The 17030-nt window shown below is 67.9% G+C and overlaps 3 protein-coding genes across 5 annotated transcripts; 2 read left to right on the forward strand and 1 right to left on the reverse strand.

The window, feature by feature from the left end:
* Positions 1–1863: 1863 nt before the first annotated feature.
* On the forward strand, positions 1864–5048 carry PRKAG1 (protein kinase AMP-activated non-catalytic subunit gamma 1). The gene is made up of 12 exons (XM_048327573.1): positions 1864–1974; positions 2069–2141; positions 2553–2656; positions 2731–2812; positions 2890–2948; positions 3042–3087; positions 3194–3248; positions 3334–3460; positions 3804–3969; positions 4078–4115; positions 4216–4362; positions 4452–5048. Exons 1-12 carry the CDS (start codon positions 1969–1971, stop codon positions 4548–4550), a joined length of 1002 nt encoding a protein of 333 aa, XP_048183530.1. The 5' UTR covers positions 1864–1968; the 3' UTR covers positions 4551–5048.
* Positions 5049–5117: 69 nt separating this feature from the next.
* On the forward strand, positions 5118–6768 carry DDN (dendrin). Of its 3 annotated transcripts, none has more exons than XM_048327587.1 (3): positions 5118–5272; positions 6026–6100; positions 6180–6768. In XM_048327587.1, the coding sequence occupies exons 1-3, from the start codon at positions 5247–5249 to the stop codon at positions 6763–6765; spliced, it is 687 nt and encodes a 228-aa protein (XP_048183544.1). In that variant the 5' UTR covers positions 5118–5246; the 3' UTR covers positions 6766–6768. The 3 variants fall into 3 exon arrangements, with proteins under 3 accessions (XP_048183544.1, XP_048183545.1, XP_048183543.1); XM_048327588.1 differs by lacking the exon at positions 5118–5272 and adding an exon at positions 5331–5516; XM_048327586.1 differs by lacking the exon at positions 5118–5272 and having other exon boundaries at positions 5703–6100.
* Positions 6769–12715: 5947 nt separating this feature from the next.
* Positions 12716–15039, reverse strand: WNT1 (Wnt family member 1). The gene is made up of 4 exons (XM_048327564.1): positions 14800–15039; positions 14273–14526; positions 13822–14087; positions 12716–13538 (listed from the first exon to the last, which is right to left on the reverse strand). The coding sequence occupies exons 1-4, from the start codon at positions 14898–14900 to the stop codon at positions 13050–13052; spliced, it is 1110 nt and encodes a 369-aa protein (XP_048183521.1). The 5' UTR covers positions 14901–15039; the 3' UTR covers positions 12716–13049.
* Between the last annotated feature and the right edge of the window lie 1991 nt (positions 15040–17030).

The raw sequence follows: 17030 nt of genomic DNA on the forward strand, positions 1-17030 counted from the left end.
TGGGGTGCGGGGGGTCTTTCCCTCTCCCTCGGGCTCCAGAGGATGCGGCTTCCCCCTGTCCCCCTCCTCAGATGTGGCTGCAGGAGCCTTGAAGGGGGGACACGGGGACACCCCCTCCTCGTCCTCCCCCCTCAGGAGGTCCCAGCCGTGTGACGTGCCAAGGTGTGAGGTGGGGAGGGGGACGGCGGGGGGGGTGTCAGACCCACTCCCCCAGCTCTGGTGGGGGGCTGGAGGTGCTGGGTGAGGACCCCTCCTCCTCACACGTGGCCCCCACGGCTGGGGAGGGGCCGGGTGGAGCCCCCTCCCCCCTCTCCCCCCCACTTGCCCTCGGCCCTCCCAGCTGGGGCAGCACTGGGGGGGGAAGGTTATTTATCTATTTATACCTTATATTGTATATACTAGACGGGGCTGGGGGGGGGGCTCTTTGTGCTCTGCTGGGCTGAGATTTGGGGTGCAGGGGCAACGGGGGGGGGAGGTTTTCAACCCAATCTCCGAGGTGTGTGTGTGGGGGGGGGGGGGGTCTCTGCAACCTCCTGCCAGGCAGGGGCGACCTCGGAGAGCGAAGCAGCGAGTGGGCATTACACCCCCGGCCCCCCCCTGCCCCCCCACACCCGCGCCGGCTGCGGCCCCACCGGGGTCCCCTCCTGTCCCCATCCCCCCCCTCCCACACCCCCAACTCCGGGGGGGGACCCCGGGGGGCGCCGGGATCTCTTAACGCACAAACACGGCGCGGGGGAGGGACCCTCCTGCTCCTGGAGGAGGGGAGATTGGGGAGGGGGGGGGGGGTCTGGCGGGGGTGGTGCCCCCTCCCCGCCCCCGGTGCAGTGGGGGCCGGGGCCGATCTTTAAAAGCTGCTTCCGCAACTCGTCAAAGCTGCAAAAAAACAAAAAAAAAAAAAACAAAAAAAAAGAAAGAAAAAAAAACCAACAAAAAAAAAACCAAAAAAAAAGAAAAAAAAAAGGAAAAAAAAAAAACCCAAACAAACAAAAGGTTTAAGGTAAAAAATGTTTAAAAAAAAGAAAATTTAAAAAAAAAAAAAAAAAACAAACCAACCACAGAGGAAAAAGCGCGAGTGGGGGGGGATGAGAAAGTTTTAACAGAAAATATACGAGAAATTTAACTTTCAGAGCTGTACATAGGCCGGGGCGTGTAGAAATCCCGTTTTTACCAATACCGGAACCACTGGATGTTATTTTAAATAAAGCGCGTGAGAAGCCGAGGCCGCCTGATCCCTCCTGGGGGGGGGATGGGGGGGTCTGGGGGGGCAGGGGACAGCCCTGACAAGGGGGGGCTTCAACCCAGGACAGCTCGGTCCCGGTCTGGGGCTTGGTGTCCCCCCGTGTCCCCCCACCCCAGGCTGGGGTCCCTGCCATGGAGCGCCCACCCTGTGACCCCCCCCGGTGTGTCCCTCCTCCACCCCCCCGCTCTCGGGGACCCTCACGTGTGTCGCCACTCCCCCGCTCCCCTTTCCCGGGAGCCCCACGTCCGCGTTCCTCCTTCCCTGCGGCATCCCGGGGTGTGTCCCGCCATGTCCCCAAGCCCCCGGGGGTTCCCAACGCGTGTGACACCCCCGCCCGTCCGTGACCCGGCGGGACGGGAAAGGGCCCCTCCCGGCCGTGACAGCGGCGCGCCGCTCACGTGGGGGGGCCGGGAACCGGGCCCGAGTTGTTCCGGGGACCGGGCGGAAGCGGGGCTAGAACCGGGCGGAAGCGGGGCTGGAACCGGGCGGAAGCGGGGCGGGAACCGGGCGGAAGCGGGGCTGGAACCGGGCGGAAGCGGGGCTGGAACCGGGCGGAAGCGGGGCGGGAACCGGGCGGAAGTGGATCCGGAAGCCGAGCGGAAGTGGTGCCCGGAACCGGGCGGAAGTGGATCCGGAAGCCGCGGGAAAGCGGGAGCAGGAACCGGGCGAACGCGGGGCCAGAGCCGGGCTGAAGTGGGGCAGCGGCGCCTCAGGACGCAGCGGGACCCATGGAGGTTGTGGGAGGGACAGCGGGACCTGGGGAGACACGGCGGGGGTCGGGGACCGCGGGCCGCGGCCACGTCTGACCCGAGCCGTGTCTGTCCCCAGGATCCCGGCCCCGACCCTGACCCCGGCCCGGCCGCCGAGAGCCCGGCGGAGCTGAGCCCCCCGGGGCTGGAAGGTGATTCCGAGGGAGGCCTGGGAGGTCCCGGCGTGCGGGGGGGTCCCGGCACAGGAGGTGACGCGGTGATTTGGGTGTCCCGAGGGCTGCAGCTCCTGCGGGGTTCCTGTCCCGGAGTCTGGGGTATCCCGGAGCTCTGAGCTGGGTGTCGCAGGATTTGGGATGCCCCATGACTGGGGATATCCCGGAGATGCGGGTGTCGCAGAGCCCTGAGCGGGGTGTCCCGGAATTGGGGGTGAAACGGAACTTGGCGTATCCGAGGGTTCGGAGTGTCCCGGGATTGGGGCGTCACAGGATTTGGGGTGTCCTGGGATTGGGGGTGCCACAGGATTTGGGGTGTCTGGGATTTGGGGTGTCCCGGGTTTTGGGGTGCTCCAGGTTTTGGGGTGCCCCCTCACGCTGCCGCCCCAGGGGACACCCACCGCGGTGCCTACACCGCCTTCATGAAATCCCATCGCTGCTACGACCTGATCCCCACCAGCTCCAAACTGGTCGTCTTCGACACATCCCTGCAGGTGTGCCAGGGCCGGGGGGGCACTTTTGGGGCCGGGGAGGCACTTTTGGGGCTCCCTGACCCCCGTGCCTGCAGGTGAAGAAGGCATTCTTCGCGCTGGTCACCAACGGTGTCCGGGCAGCCCCGCTGTGGGACAGCAAAAAGCAAAGTTTTGTAGGTGAGCGAGGGGGACAGGGGTCTCTGGGGGCTGGGGGGGGGGCTGGCAGGACCCTCCTCACGCTGTCCGTCCCCCAGGAATGCTGACCATCACTGACTTTATCAACATCCTGCACCGCTACTACAAGTCGCCCATGGTGAGAGCCGGGGTCTCTGGGGGGCTCAGGTCGGGCTCTGCCCGCCCCGCCTGACCCTGGCTGGGTGATCTGGGTTTCTCCTCTTCCTCACAGGTGCAGATCTATGAGCTAGAGGAGCATAAAATAGAGACGTGGAGAGGTGAGGGGGATCTCTGCCCACTTCCTCCCGCCCTTCCCAGCGTGCCCGGAGCCCCCTGGTGCTGCGTCCCACCCACCCACTCCCCTCACCCCCCCTCTCCCCACAGAGGTTTATCTGCAAGACTCCTTCAAGCCCCTGGTCTGCATTTCCCCCAACGCCAGGTACCCTGGGGGGCAGGGAGAGGGGCACAGCTGGTGGTGGCACTCCCGGGGACACCCCAAATTCCCCCTCCCTTCCGCCCCACAGCCTGTTCGACGCCGTCTCCTCCCTGATCCGGAACAAGATCCATCGCCTGCCCGTCATCGACCCCGACTCGGGGAACACGCTCTACATCCTCACCCACAAACGCATCCTCAAGTTCCTCAAGCTCTTTGTGAGTCTCTGCCCCTTGGTGATGGTGGGGGCCAGACCAGGACCCTTGGCCTGAGCTGTGCCAGGTCCCTGTGCCAGGTACCACCCTGAGCTCCTCAGCCCAGGCTGTGCCAGGGGTTGCCCCAGGACCCCCATCCTGGGCTGTGCCAGGTCCCTGTGCTAGGTACCACCCTGGGACTACCCCGAGTACCACCCCAAGACTGCCAGCCCAGGCTGTGCCAGGTCCCTGTGCCATCTCAGGCTGTGCCAAAGCTGCCCCGGAACCCTTGGCCCGGGCTGCTCCAGGGGTCACTCTGAGACCTCCAGGCCTGGGCTCAGCACTGTCCCCTCACCATCCCCTGCAGATCGCAGAGGTCCCCAAGCCTGAGTTCATGGCACGGACGTTGGAGGAGCTGCAGATCGGCACCTACAGCAACATCGCCGTGGTTGGCACCAGCACCCCGATCTACGTGGCCCTGGGCATCTTCGTGCAGCACCGCGTCTCCGCGCTGCCCGTGGTCGACGACTCGGGTAAGGCTGTCCTGTCCTCGCTTTGCCTGTCCCCAGGTCACCTCCTTGGGGGCTGTGTCCCCTCCGGAGCACCGGGGGCCTGGCTGAGCTGCTCCCCTCCCTCCCCAGGGCGGGTGGTGGACATCTACTCCAAATTCGACGTTATTGTGAGTACTGATGGGGGAAATCCTGGGCTGAGCAGATGCTGTGGGGTGGTGGGGGTGCCCCCAGTCCCAGCTGTGTCCCCAATGCCTGTCCCTGCCCCAGAACCTGGCAGCTGAGAAGACCTACAACAACCTGGATGTGACGGTGACGCGGGCGCTGCAGCACCGCTCTCACTATTTCGAGGGCGTCCTCAAGTGTTACAAGCACGAGACGCTGGAAGCCATCATCAACCGCCTGGTCGAGGCTGAGGTAACAGTCCCGGGGTGCTGGGGGGTCGGGAGGAGTGTGCTGGGGTCCCCGCACCCCCTCAGCCCCTCCCTGTGTCTCCCTCTCCACAGGTCCACCGGCTGGTGGTGGTGGACGAGAGCGATGTGGTTAAAGGGATTGTCTCCCTCTCGGACATCCTGCAAGCCCTGGTCCTCCCGCAGGGCCCCTGAGGCGGTGGGGGGGAGGGGGTTCAGTCCTCCCAAGCCCCCCACTCTCCTCTCCTGCTACACTGTGCCCCCCCCCGGGCTGGTGGGGACACCTGGGGTGTGCCCCCCACTCACCAGCAGCATCCAGCAATAACCCCCAGCCCTGGGACAGCCCCCGCTGCCCTTCCCTGGATGGGGGGGAGCTCGCAGCCCCCCCGTGCCGTGCCCTGCACCCCAAAGCCGTGTGGGGTAATGGGGGCAGCCCTCAACCCTCCAGAGGTGCCGAGCCTGGGTCACCCATATCCACGCCAGGGCTGTTCCTGTGTGGGCCCTCGTCTCTGTCACCCTGCCCCCTCTCCCATGGGGGTCTCACTGGGTTTGGTGAAACCCCCTCAGCTCCACCCGGCCCGGGGACCCCCCCCACGCTCCCAGGGGTTTCCCCCAGGTCCCCCCGGCTCTGCCCACGCCCGCCACCGCTTCGTGTGTGGAGAGAAACCACGAATAAACACAGACCTGGCACCAGCCTGGCTCGGTGCAGGGCACGGAGGAGGGGGGGGCACTGGCCGGGGAGGGGGGAGCATGGGGAGGGGGTGTGGCCCCCCCCGTGGGAAGGGGGAATCTGCTGAGCTCGCCCAGACCCTAAATCCCTGTTTGTTCCGCCTGTGGCTTTTCTAAAAGGCCAGGATTGGGGATGGGACAGAGACAGGGACCCGGCGGGACATGGGGACCCTCTGGCGGGCACCACGGTGAGCGGGGGGTGTCGGGCAGGGGCCGGGGGAGGTTTAAGGGTGGGAGCTGGACGTTAGGGTCCCGCGGGGGGCTGGCGGGGGTCGCGGGCAGCTGGGACGCCGGGGTTTGCAGCCGGTGCCCACAGGGGAGGCGCGAGGCCCGGCCGTGCTGAGCGAGGCACATTCCTGGCGGGGAGGGGACGGCCGGGCCGGGGGCCCTGTCCCTGCCAGTCCCGGGGTCCGGCAGCGGCTGCAGAGCGAGGTGAGAGAGCCGGGCAGGTACCGGGGGGCCCGGGGGACTCGGGGGGGCTGTGCCGGTTGCCATGCCGCCGCCGGAGGGTTGCTAAGCTCCGCTCGGAGCCCGCGTGGGCTGCAGCGCTTGGTGCCAAACCCGCCATCGCCTGCTTGTCGCAGGGGGGGAAGGGATCCCGCGGGGGGGGGGGGGGGGGGCACATACACACAGGCGACACGACACCCCTGGGAAGGCCGGTGGGGTCCCCGCGGTGCGCCGGTCTCCCGGCCGCCCGGGGGTCACCCTGCCTCGAGGTGGCACCGGGGGGGACACGGGGTCCCGGGGAGCGCACGTGCGGCAGGTGGGTGCGCGTGGGCGGGCGCGTGGCTCCGCCGAGGCTCCGGTGAGCCTCCCGCGGCGGGGACCCCCCTCTCAGCCGGGGCCATGCTGGGGGGTCCGGAGCGGGGCGCGGGGCGCCTGCGAATCTGCGAGCGGACCAAGCTGGTGCTGGTGGAGATCGACACGGTGGCGTGTTGCAGCACGGGCACCGGCATGGCCGCGGGGTGCCGGCCCGAGCCCCCCTGGACCTACCGCCGCATCGCCGGGGAGTACGCGTGAGTGGGGACGGCGGGGTGGGGGGCCCGTCCCGCTACCCACCCCTCGCGCCCCTCACTCCCCGTCTCTGTCTTGCAGGTACCTGGAGAAGCGCTTTGTGGCCGAGCTGGCCCCCCCCTGGCCCCCGGTGCCCTCCAACCCTCCCTGTCGCCTGCAGGACTTCACCACCCGGCCCCGGGTGCCCCCCACCCCCTGCCCCCCACGACAGCCTGAGGGGACGGGGGGCAGTGGGCCCTGGGGGGGGCACCCTGTGCCTGCACCTCGGCCCCCGCTGTCGGGGGACAAGCTGGGCCCCCCCACCTACGAGGTGCACATGCAGCGGGTGCAGGCGGCCCACGCCCGCCGCGGGGGACCCCCCCCGTACATCTCCCCCCCCGCCTACGACGGCCCCCCACCGCACCCTGCAGCTCCGCCCCCTGCGGGGACCCCGCAGCCCCCCGCCGGCACCTCGGGCCCGGGGGGCTCTGCCGAGCGGCTGGAGCCACACGCTGCCCCGGGCGGCCACCGAGGCCAAGCACCGGTGGCCCCGTGGGATGCAGCTGTCCCCAGGGGAGCCTGGCACCCCCCGGCACTGCCAGACGCTCCCACGGGCGGCAGCCGGCCGGGAGCGGGTTCCGGGGCGCGGGAGGGGGCGGCGGGGGACGGGGGGACACGTCCTCATTGACGCCACCCGTGTGGTGGTCCGGGCCCAGTACGTGCCACCCCCGCAGCGACAGCAGGTCCGCTATGCCAAGGGCTCCCCGGGGCCCGGCACCCCTCCTCGCAGCCCTTCCGTGCCCCCTGGGGCCGTCAGCCCCTCTGCTGCGCCCTCGCCCCCCCGGGAGCCCGCGGGCAGCCCCCGCAGCCCGTGGCGGAGCCCGGGGGGCTGCAGGGGTCCCCGGGGGCGGCTCCCCCCGCGGCGGCCGGTGCTGTACGCCCAGGCGCTGCGCGAGGCCGTGTCCCGCATCCGGCGGCACACGGCGCCCGACTCCGACTCGGACGCCGAGGGGAGCGTGGGGGGCTCCCGGCAGCGGCTCTGCCGAGACCCCCGCGCCTACAGCAGCAGCAGCAGCAGCCTGGAGAGCACCGGGGCCCCCCCTGGCCCCGCCAGCCCCACTCCGGCCTGAGGGGTGGGGCTTGCCGGGGTGTGGCACGTCTGGGGCGGGGTTTGCCAGGGTGTGGTTCTCAGGGGCGGGGCTTGGCGGGTGGTCTTGGGGCGGGGCTCAGGACTGGAGTTCCCACGGGCTGACCCCAATAAAAGCTCCGGGATCCCGGTGTGCTGCCTCTGCCCCTTGTTTGTGCGAGGTCGGGGGGGACCGTCACTCCCTCAGGCCTCCCTGTGTCCCCCCTCACCCACCCGGCAAGGCCACAGGTGTCTGGGCACACCCCCGTGACATTCCCGGTGTCCAGACTCCCTCCCCGTTGTGGTGTCGGGGTCAGTCGGAGGTCCCGGGCGTCCCGGCGGGCACCGCAGTGCGTCACGACACGGGCGGGACGTGCCAGCTCCCCCCGTATCCCCCATAATGAGTAGGTGAGCGCAGCAGGACTGGCCCTCGGCCACCGGCCCCACGTCACGGCCGGGGGGGGACCCCGAGTGAGTCACCAGGGGGGAACTGTCCCCCCCAAACAGCCGCCACCTCTTAGTCACGCTGCGGGGGGGGGGAGGATCCCCGCGGCCCCAGGAAACCGCACAAATATCGTGTCCAATTTGCACGTTATTTAAAACCGGCTCCTCCCCCGCCCCCCTGCGCGACCCTGTCATTATCGCGGTGACACCGGCCCGGAGGTCACGGCACGGGGCAGCTGCCGCAGCAGGGCCACCCGGGCGGCTGGGGGGGCACCCCCAGGCCCACGTCACCCCGTGTGTCCCCTGTGCTGGCACGTGGCCAGGATGGCACCGAAGTCCCACACCTGGGTCTGGCCTGAGCCACAACGGCAACTGCAGCCCACCGTGGCACAGCCGTGGTCCTGCACCAGGTACAGCGGCGCCTGGCACGGCTTGGCATGGCCTGGCATAGTGTGGGATGGTTGGCAAGGTGTGGTATGATCCACACACCTTGTCACACGTTGTCATGGCACGATTCAGTCTGCCACAGCCTGGCACAGTTTGGAACGTGGCTTGGTATGACCCAGCACGGCTCAGCACATCTTAGCACAGCTTGGTATAGGCTGGCACAGCTTGGCACAGCAGCCCGGCACGGCTCAGCAAAGCCCAGACCAGCCAAGCACAACTCGGCAGTCTTAGCATGGCTTGGCATGGCAAGGGACAGCTCGGCAAAGCCCAGAGCAGCCCAGAACAGCTCAGGGAAGCCTGGCAGAGCTTGGTACAGCCTGACACCACCTGGCATGGCTCAGCACAGCTCAGCACGGTTCGGCTCAGCACAGCCTGTTCGGTGCAGCTCATCAAGACTTGGCACGACTTGGCACATCTTAGCACAGTCTATAGCCTGGCACAGCTCAGCTTGGCACAACACGGCACAGCACGGCCAGGCACAGCTTCACAAAGGCCGGAGCAGCCCAGAACAGCTCTTTGCAGCTTGGCACGGCTTGGCACGGCTTGGCACATCTTGGCACGGGCTGGCATAGCCTGGCCTGGCTCAACACAAACTGGCACAGCTTGGCACAGCCTGACACAGGCTGGTATAGCCTGGCACAGCCCAGCACAGCCTGGCACAGCCCAGCCCAGCACGTCACGCCGCGGCTCGGCGCGCTGCCCGGCGTGGCGCGGGGTGTCCCAGACGCGGGGGCAGCGGCGCGGCCCTTCCCGTGGGATCAGCTCCTGCCCAAACCCGCTCCCCGCCGGGAAAATCACCTTCTAATTCGGGCTGCGCCGGCGCCAGCGCCTTCCCCCGGCACCCCCGGGGCACCCGCCGGCCCCCGAAACTCGCCGCAGCCCGGGGTACCCCCGGGGCCAGGGGGGCTCAGCCCGTGGCGGTGCCAACGCGTGGGACCGGGGGGGTCCCGCCCGGTACCGGGGTCCCCGGCCAGGGACGCGTTGTCGCCTGTGGCCGCCAGATGTCGCCGCTCAGCCGGTGACCGATCGCACCGGGGGGCACCGGGGGTCCTGCCCCGGGAGCGGCGGGGGGAGCGGTACCTGTGTCCCCAAAGAACCGTCACCCACGTGTGTCATCCTGTCTGAGAGTCACGGCAGCCCTGTGTGTCACTGGTGCCGGTGGTGTCCCCCGAGGGCTGTGACCTTCGTGTGTCACTGGTGCCAGTGGTGTCCCGAGAGGGCTGTGATCCTCATGTGTCACCGGGGCTGGCGATGTCCCCAGGGAGCTGTGACCCTCCTGTGTCACTGGTGCCGGTGGTGTCCCCAGAGGGCTGTGTCCCTGTGTGTGCCAGTGCTGGCTGTGTTCCCAGAGAGCCGTGACCCACGTGTGTCGTGGATGCTGGGGGTGTCTGAGAGCCACGACCCTTCTGTGTCACTTGTGACAGCGATGTCGCCAGACAGCTGTGCTCATGTATGTGCTGATGCTCAGACAGTCGCGACGCTTGTGTGTCACTGGTGGTCACTGGCGTCCCCAGAGAGCCGTGACTCTCGTGTGTCACTGACCCTGGCGATGTCCCAAAGGAGCCATGTCCATGTATGTGCCAGTGCTGGCGGTGTCCCCAGAGCTGTGACCCTCGCGTGTCACTGGTGACAGTGGTGTCCCCAGAGATCTGTGTCCATCAATGTGCTGGTGTTGGCAGTGTCCCCGCAGAGCCATGACCCACACGTGCAGCTGGCACTGGCCATGCCACAACCCACGTGTGCCAGCAGTGCTGTCCGTGTCCCCAGAGTGCGGTGTCACCTGGTTACACACGGTGCCAGCCACGCCACGTTCCTGACCATCCACATCCCGCCGTCCCCAGCGTGTCCCTGCATCCCCGCGGTCCTGCCCGCGGTGCTGGCTCTCCCAGGCCGCGCGAGGAGCCGGTGGGAAGGGTCCGGTGAATGCGGCATTGTTGCGCGGGGTTGGAGTCACAGATAATTACCTCAATTAGTTACAATGGCAGAGTAATAAATACAGGCTTAGCGGCTCCTTCCCCACTGCGGCTTCTCAGATTAATCCAGCCCGGGCGAGCGGAGCTGAAAGGATTGATGGACAATTCATTAAACCCGCCGAATGCCGCACAGGGCACCCGTGAAGGCCGGCGTTAGCCCCCGGCGGCTCCGCTTTGTCCCTAATTGTTCGTCTCGGGCATTGGTCACCTATCAGGGAGTGGGTGACGGCGACGGTCCCCCCGGGGCTGGCATGCCCGGGGATTAGAGGCCAGCGCTGCCACCGTTGCTGGGCGCGTTGGCCCCGCGCCGGAGGAATGCGGCGGATGGGAGGGGGCGGCCGGACAAGCCGGGAGCTGGCGGGACGTGGGTCCGCATCGACCGGAGGCGAGGGGAGCCGGGACGGGGCTGTGCCGCTGGCGATGGTGACAGGGGATGGGATGGGATGGGGGCGGTCCCGCAGGTGGAACGGGACCACCTGAGAGTCTGGGCAGGTGGGCACAGCTCTGTCTGTCTGTCCTGCATCTCTGGGCACTGTCCTGTCCCTCTGTCTAGATTCTGGGAATGACACCTGCCTTCTGACCCACACCTCTTGGCATGGCTCTGTCCTGCATCTCTCTGTCTCATCCTGTCCCTCTGTCCTGAAACTTTGGGCACTGTCCTGTCCTTCTTTCCCACACCTCTGGGTACTGTCCTGTCCAGTGTCCTGCATTTCTGGGAATGACACCTTCCTTCTATCCTGGAAGCTCCCCTGTCCCTCTGTCCTGCATTTCCGTGTGTCATCCTGTCTCTCTGTCTCACACCCCCGGGCAGAGCCCCCCTGCACCCCATCCCTGAAGGGGGTTGTCCCAGCCCTCATCAGGCCCAGCTTGTGGCCACCATCCAGCTGTTACCCGGCTTCCCAGATGTGACAGGCTGCTGCAGGATGGGACCGCCCTGTCCCTGTCCCTGTCCCTGTCCCTGTCCCTGTCCCTGTCCCTGTCCCTGCGCTGGCCCACAGCAGCTATTTCCAGCACCCAGGAGTATTTGTCCAAGCCGGGGAGGTCTGTGCCCGGGGTGCCTCTGCCCGCCCGGGGGTCGCGGCTGCCCGAGGTGCCCAGCAGGACATGCAGGAAAAGCTGAGTAACAGAGGTGACTTATAAGAATGTCATTATCTATATTCCTGACTCCTACCGCAGGAAAACAGGCTATTTTCATGCTGAAGCAGGAGCAGAATTTAGCAGGCAGATAACCCGGCAGGCGGGAGATGCTCGGAGGGTTATTTCGGGCTGTGTTCCTTTCCAGGCGTTTTCCTTGCGTTTTGGTATTTTACTCTCCACGCTGGGCTGTGTTTTGACCTTGGCGCGGGCAGCAGGGGCCTCCAGGGTGTTTTTCCCCCCCTCCTCTGAGTCTAAACATCAACTTTTCCACTATCGGCTCCGCGGGATATTTCGGGTGGTGGCAGCGTCATCCCGCAGCCTTTGATGCGGCAGAGCCTCAGGGGCCCCGAGGGGTTCCCAGCTCTGGGGGGGGGGAGCCCAGGCTGTGGGGACCCCTGTGACAGGTGGGCACCGGGCTGGGGGCCCCCCAGACACAGAGATGGAGGTTTTGATGTCCCCAAGTGTGAAGTCACGGTGCAGGGGGGGATATGTGCCCACCCCAGGGGTGCCTGTCACAGAGGGGTGCCCACCTTGGTGGGAAACCCGTCCCCGTGGGATACCTGTCCCCGAAGGATGCCCTTCCCAGCGATGCCCATTGTGGGGATATGCCCACCCCTGTGGGATGCTTATCCCAGGGAAATTTCAGCCCATCTCAGGACATGTCCTGTGTGCTGAATTCCCATCCCGGTGGGGTGCCCACTCCAGTGGGAGGACTGTCCCAGGAGGATGCCCATTCCAGAGGGATGCCCATCCCGGAGGGAAGTCTGTCCCAGAGAGATGCCTGTCCCAGGAGGGCAGCCATGCCAGCAGAACACCTGCCAACCACGGAGCTTCCCCCCACCTTTGCCACAGCCTTTCTCCAGTTGTGGTCAGACCCCACGCATGGATGTGGGGCTGTTTGTGGGGCCAGTGGCCATCTCTGTCCCCTTTGGCCCCTGCCCCGGTAACCCCGGTGCCCTCCCCGGCCCTGCTTTTCCCCCGGAGCCAAGGGGAGCCGTCAGCCCCGGCCGGGAGCAGTGATGGACGATGCTCATTCCCTGTCTGTCGTCTTGTACCTCCCGGGGCCGCTCCCAACGCCCGGCCTCGGCGGCACCAGCCCCACCGCCCCGGCAAATTCCAGCATCGGAGATGCTGCAGTCAAGGTGCCATGGTGATGGGCGCCGCAGCCGTGGGGATGGACGTCCCGGCCGGGAGCGGCGGCAGGAATGGCTGGGATGGAGACGGGCACAGCGGGAGAAAGAAGGGGGTCTGCGGGGAGGGGATGTCAGAGAGTGGAGGGAAGGAGGAGAAAGATGGACAGACAGCAGCCGGAGGGGCTGATGGACGTGGAGTGGGGAGGTGAGGGGATGGAGAAGTGATGGATGGACAGATGGACATGGGCAGCACATCACACAGTTTGGGATACATTGGTGTCCCCCCACAGCTCATCCCCTCCTTCCCCCAGCCCCCCCAGACACGAAGCGGGGCAGGACTGAGAAAAATATATTCTTTATTCTTCTCTAAAGGCTATCAGTGACATCTGTAACAAAGCATCATTATTATTAATTATTATTAATTATTATCTTTAATTATAAAAAACAGGGCCCGGGGCCAGCGAAGCAGGGTGGGGGCGGCGGCACCGAACCGTCCACAATAAATATTTTATTTACAGCAAGAAGGGACCCCGTGGAGCCGGGGGGTGGCCGGGAAGGTGCGTGGCACTGAGCCCACCCATGGCGGGATGGGGGTCCCTAGGACACATCCACACCCCCACCCCTGGGTGCCTTCAATCCAGCCGGGCACCCGTCATGGGGGGTGGGTGGCGCAGACCCCCTCCGGGGCTGGGCAGGGTGGTCCCGGGGCAGGTCACAGGCACTCGTGCAGCACCTGGGTGTTGGTGCAGTTGAGGCAGCTGACGTGGCAGCACCAGTGGAAGGTGCAGTTGCAGCGCTCGGTGACGCGCTGGGTGCGTGTGCGGTACCCGCGCCCGCAGCACAGCAGCTCGCACCCGTCCAGCCCCGGCGAGGAGCTGTTGCAGAACCGCCCGGCTGTGCCCGCTGTGCCCGTCTTCCCGCTGTAGGTGCAGAAATTGGGGGATTTCTCAAAGTAGACGAGGTCGTGGGGCGAGGGGGGCTTGTGGGCCGGGTTCTCGGGCTCCAAGTGATGCAGCTCCACCCGTGATGCCCGGTTGCTGCCCTTGTTGCCGTAGATGACGCGGGAAGCGCCGTCGAAGCGATCCTTCAGGACGTCGCCCACGGCACGGAAGGTGGGCAGCCGCATCCAGCAGGTGCGGACGGTGCAGGAGCCGGACATGCCGTGGCACTTGCACTCCTGGCGCATCTCCGAGAAGACCGTCTGGAAGGAAGGGGGAATTAGGGGCCTTGTGAGCAGCCTGGGACCCCTCCGGGGACCACCACGCTCCTACACCCCTCGTTTCTGCAGCATCACATCCCGCTCAGACATCACTTGTCCCAAAGACAAGTGCGAAACCCATCTCAAACAGTTCCCAGCCCACACATGGGAGCAGGCTGAGGGTCTTGGTAGCCATGCTCACCTCCGTGCCCACCCCAGCGCTGCCCACAGCCCCCAGTGCCCTCACCATTCCCCAGTGCCCTCACCAAGCTCCCAGTGCCCTCACCATGCGCCCAGCCTCGTTGTTGTGCAGGTTCATGAGGAAACGCAGGTCTCGGCCCTTCTCACTGGAGTCCACAAACTCCCTCCCAAAGAGGCGACCAAAGTCGATGTTGTCACTGCAGCCCCCCCAGTGCCAGTCAGGACCCCCAGGGCCACGGCGCCGGTAGTCACAGGTGCAGGATTCGATGGACCCCTCTGAGCACGACCGGGCAACCGAGTGTGTCACACCGGCACTGGTGATGGCAAAGATGAACGCCGTCTCCCGGCAGCCTGTGGAGGGAGCGGGGCCTCAGGATGCTGCCGGGATGGGGAGGGGGTTCCCACCGGCACCCCCGACCCTCCATCACGATGGGCTGGTGATGCCCCATGGCAAACCAGGGGAGCTTTGCTGAGCATCCCAACACGGGGGTGCTTGGAGGAGGTCTGGGGACCCCTGCGCTGCCCCCCAGCCTCACCCCGGTTGACGATTTTGCCGAAGATGTTGGGGCCCTGGGAGGTGGGACAGTTCCAGCGGCGGTTGCGGAACTGCCACTTGCACTCCTTGATGGCTGTCTGGAGGCCGGAGCTGACGCTGTGCAGGATGCCGGGGTTCTGCCGGATCAGCTTGCGCTGCTTTCGGCTCAGCAGCTGCAGGCTGGGGTCCAGAACCAGCTGCACGTTCTTGGAGTCCGTCAGCAGGTTGGTGGACGAGGCCACGTTGATGATGCCCCTGTGGCACAGGTGGGGATGGTGACAACTGGTGGGGGGTGCCCAGCACCTCCCTCCTCACCTCAACCTCCCTGGGGGCTCCTCGATGTGACCGGAGCATCTTCCTCCCTGGTATCCCTGTAGGGATCCCAAACGGGGGTCGCAGCCCTGTGTCCCCCCGCACACCCCATCCCTGGGCACGGGGCAGTCTCTGCTGTGCCTGTGCCAGCCCTGCCCTCCCGCCTCACCACCCCGCTGCCGGTACCGGTGCCGGTGCCGGTGCTGTCCGACTCACCACCACCGCCCGCTGTTGTTCACTGCCAGCGTGTTGGAGAGGGAGGAGAGGGCCAGAGCCCAGAGTGCCCGGAGCGCCAGCCCCAGCGCGGCGGCGCGCATGGCTCCGGCCCCGGGAGCCCCGGCAGAGTGCGCGGGCGAGCGGCCGTCCCGGTATTTATGGTGCCGCAGAGCCCCCGGCCCGGCCGCTACATCCACGCGTGTTTCCGGACGCGCGGGGCGGCTCCGAGATGAGGACGGCCGCGGGGGGACGCGGGGAGCGCCGGGCGGGCGGGCGGGCGGGCCGGCACCGCCACCGCCACCGGGCTGCAGCCGGTGGCCGGGGCGCGGCGTCGGGGGTGCGGTGCCCAGCGCACACTGACCGGGCCCTGGAGCGCGGCGTCGGGCGCTCCGTTCGCGGTGCCGGTGCTGGGGACCCGGTGCTCTGTGCCCGGCGCTCGGCACTCTGTGCGCGGTACCCGGTGTCGGTAGTGGTGCTGGTTCTCGGCGGTCCGTGCGCGGTACCCGGTGCCGGTGGTCGGTACCGGCAGCTCCCCGGGGAGCCGGCACGGCTGGACTCGTCTCGGCGCGGCGGGTGCACAGCGCTCAGCACCCGGGAGCATCTTCCAGCCCCTTCCCTCTTATAGGGGCGGCGCGGAGGGTCCCCGTGGGCCGGTCCCGCCGCGCGGGGCCTCCCCGCGTCCTCGCCCTAACAATGGGGAGCGGCGGAGCTGCGGCACCTCTTACGGGGCGGCGGGAGCGGCGGCGCCGGGGCTGTCCGTCACGGCCCGGATTAGCCCGGCGGGTGGCTGCGCCCCGGCCCCGTGCCCAGAGCTCCCGGCTGTCGCCCCTCGCCTTCTCTGCCGTCCCGCGCACACGTTCCACAGGCACCGGCACCGGCGGGGGGAGCCCGGCACGGCCCGCGACAGCTCCCGGCGCAAGGAGGAGCCGGTCCCGGAATAACCCGGGACGGCCCCGGACGGCTCCGAGAGCACGGAGGGAGCGGGGAACTGGGATAGCCCGGGATGTCCCGGGACAGCCCGGGGTGCACAGGAGTGACGGGATCTCCCGGGACAGTCCGGGGCGCACGGGGGAGGCAGAGTTCCGTGACAACCCAGGGCTCACGGGGACCACAATCCCGGGAAAGCCCGGGGACACCGTCCCGGGGCCACTGGCTTTCCGGGGTACACCACATGCAGCCCCCCGGGACGTGGACCGTCGAGGCTGCGTCGGTGCCTCTCCAGAGCCCACGGAACCCTCTCCCGTCCTGGTCCGTGCCCGGCGGGACGGGGCGACAGCCTCTTCTAGCCGCTCGAGCCCGGCTTGTCCCGGGCTGTCCCGGCGGCACCCCGGAGCCCCGTGAACGTGCCCGTTGACACCCACGGTGTCTACAACTCGCGCTGCCCGGAAGCGCCCAGTCTGGGCCGGTACCGGGTGTCGGAGGTAGGGATGGACCGGGGAAGTGGAGCGATTGAGGGATGGGGGATAGAAGGAAGGGCAGGGGGTGCTCGGACGCTGGCGGGGGAGGCCTGACGTGCCCACGGCCAGAACACGGTCACGCAGGGCCGGTGCTGGCCCGGTCTCGGTTGGGACAAGACTCTGTCCTCGTCACCCCCCGCCCGGGCCGGGTGTGGGTGGGTGTGAAGTCCCCAGTGCGGGGCCCGACGGGCCGGGGGGCCTGAGCTGAGTCCCCCGTTGGGGCGGGGACCGGGGGGGGTAATCCCCCCGCCGCGGTTTCCCCGGACCAGTCATGCGGGGCCGGATTAGCCCCGCTCGCCCGTCACGGCCCGGGGCCGCCGCTCACCAGTTTAATTCAAGGACGGACAAAGCCCGGGACGGCAGCGGGGGTGGGGGGCTCGCACCGGCACCCACCCGCACCCCTTTCCCCGGCCCGGGAGGAGCCCAGGGCCGACCCGGGGTCTGCTCCAGCACGGCGCTCCCGCCCCGGTTCCCGGCCGGGCCGGGCCGTGTCCACGCCCTCGGGCCTCCGCCCCGTCGGGGCTCCCGGGGCTGAGGTCAGCGGCCGCGGGGAGGCCCCGGGGCGCGGCTGGGAGGGCCCTGCCCGGGGCTGTGCCACCAGCGGCGGGGCGCAACCACGGCCCTCGCCTCCCCCGCTCCATCCCGGGACCCTCCGGCTCTCGCACCCCCTGCCCACTGCCCCGAGCCCCCGTTCCCCCCACCCCCTCTGCTGCAGCCCACGGCGGCCCGGCTGCCCGATGCTCGGGATCCCCCCCGGTCCTGGGGTGCCGCTGG

This window comes from Corvus hawaiiensis, chromosome 24 (assembly GCF_020740725.1).
Source record: "Corvus hawaiiensis isolate bCorHaw1 chromosome 24, bCorHaw1.pri.cur, whole genome shotgun sequence".
NCBI lineage: Eukaryota > Metazoa > Chordata > Aves > Passeriformes > Corvidae > Corvus > Corvus hawaiiensis.

Excerpts from the sequence above, each read along its gene's own strand:
- DDN (XM_048327586.1), top strand. The coding sequence starts at position 5,931 with ATGCTGGGGGGTCCGGAGCGGGGCGCGGGGCGCCTGCGAATCTGCGAG. Across the intron at positions 6,101-6,179 it reads CGCATCGCCGGGGAGTACGC|GTACCTGGAGAAGCGCTTTG; the intron begins GTGAGTGGGGAC and ends TCTGTCTTGCAG.
- WNT1 (XM_048327564.1), bottom strand. The coding sequence starts at position 14,900 with ATGCGCGCCGCCGCGCTGGGGCTGGCGCTCCGGGCACTCTGGGCTCTG. Across the intron at positions 14,527-14,799 it reads AACAACAGCGGGCGGTGGTG|GGGCATCATCAACGTGGCCT; the intron begins GTGAGTCGGACA and ends CCTGTGCCACAG. Across the intron at positions 14,088-14,272 it reads CGGCAAAATCGTCAACCGGG|GCTGCCGGGAGACGGCGTTC; the intron begins GTGAGGCTGGGG and ends CTCCCTCCACAG.
- PRKAG1 (XM_048327573.1), top strand. Across the intron at positions 3,088-3,193 it reads TAAAATAGAGACGTGGAGAG|AGGTTTATCTGCAAGACTCC; the intron begins GTGAGGGGGATC and ends CTCTCCCCACAG. Across the intron at positions 3,970-4,077 it reads GCCCGTGGTCGACGACTCGG|GGCGGGTGGTGGACATCTAC; the intron begins GTAAGGCTGTCC and ends CTCCCTCCCCAG.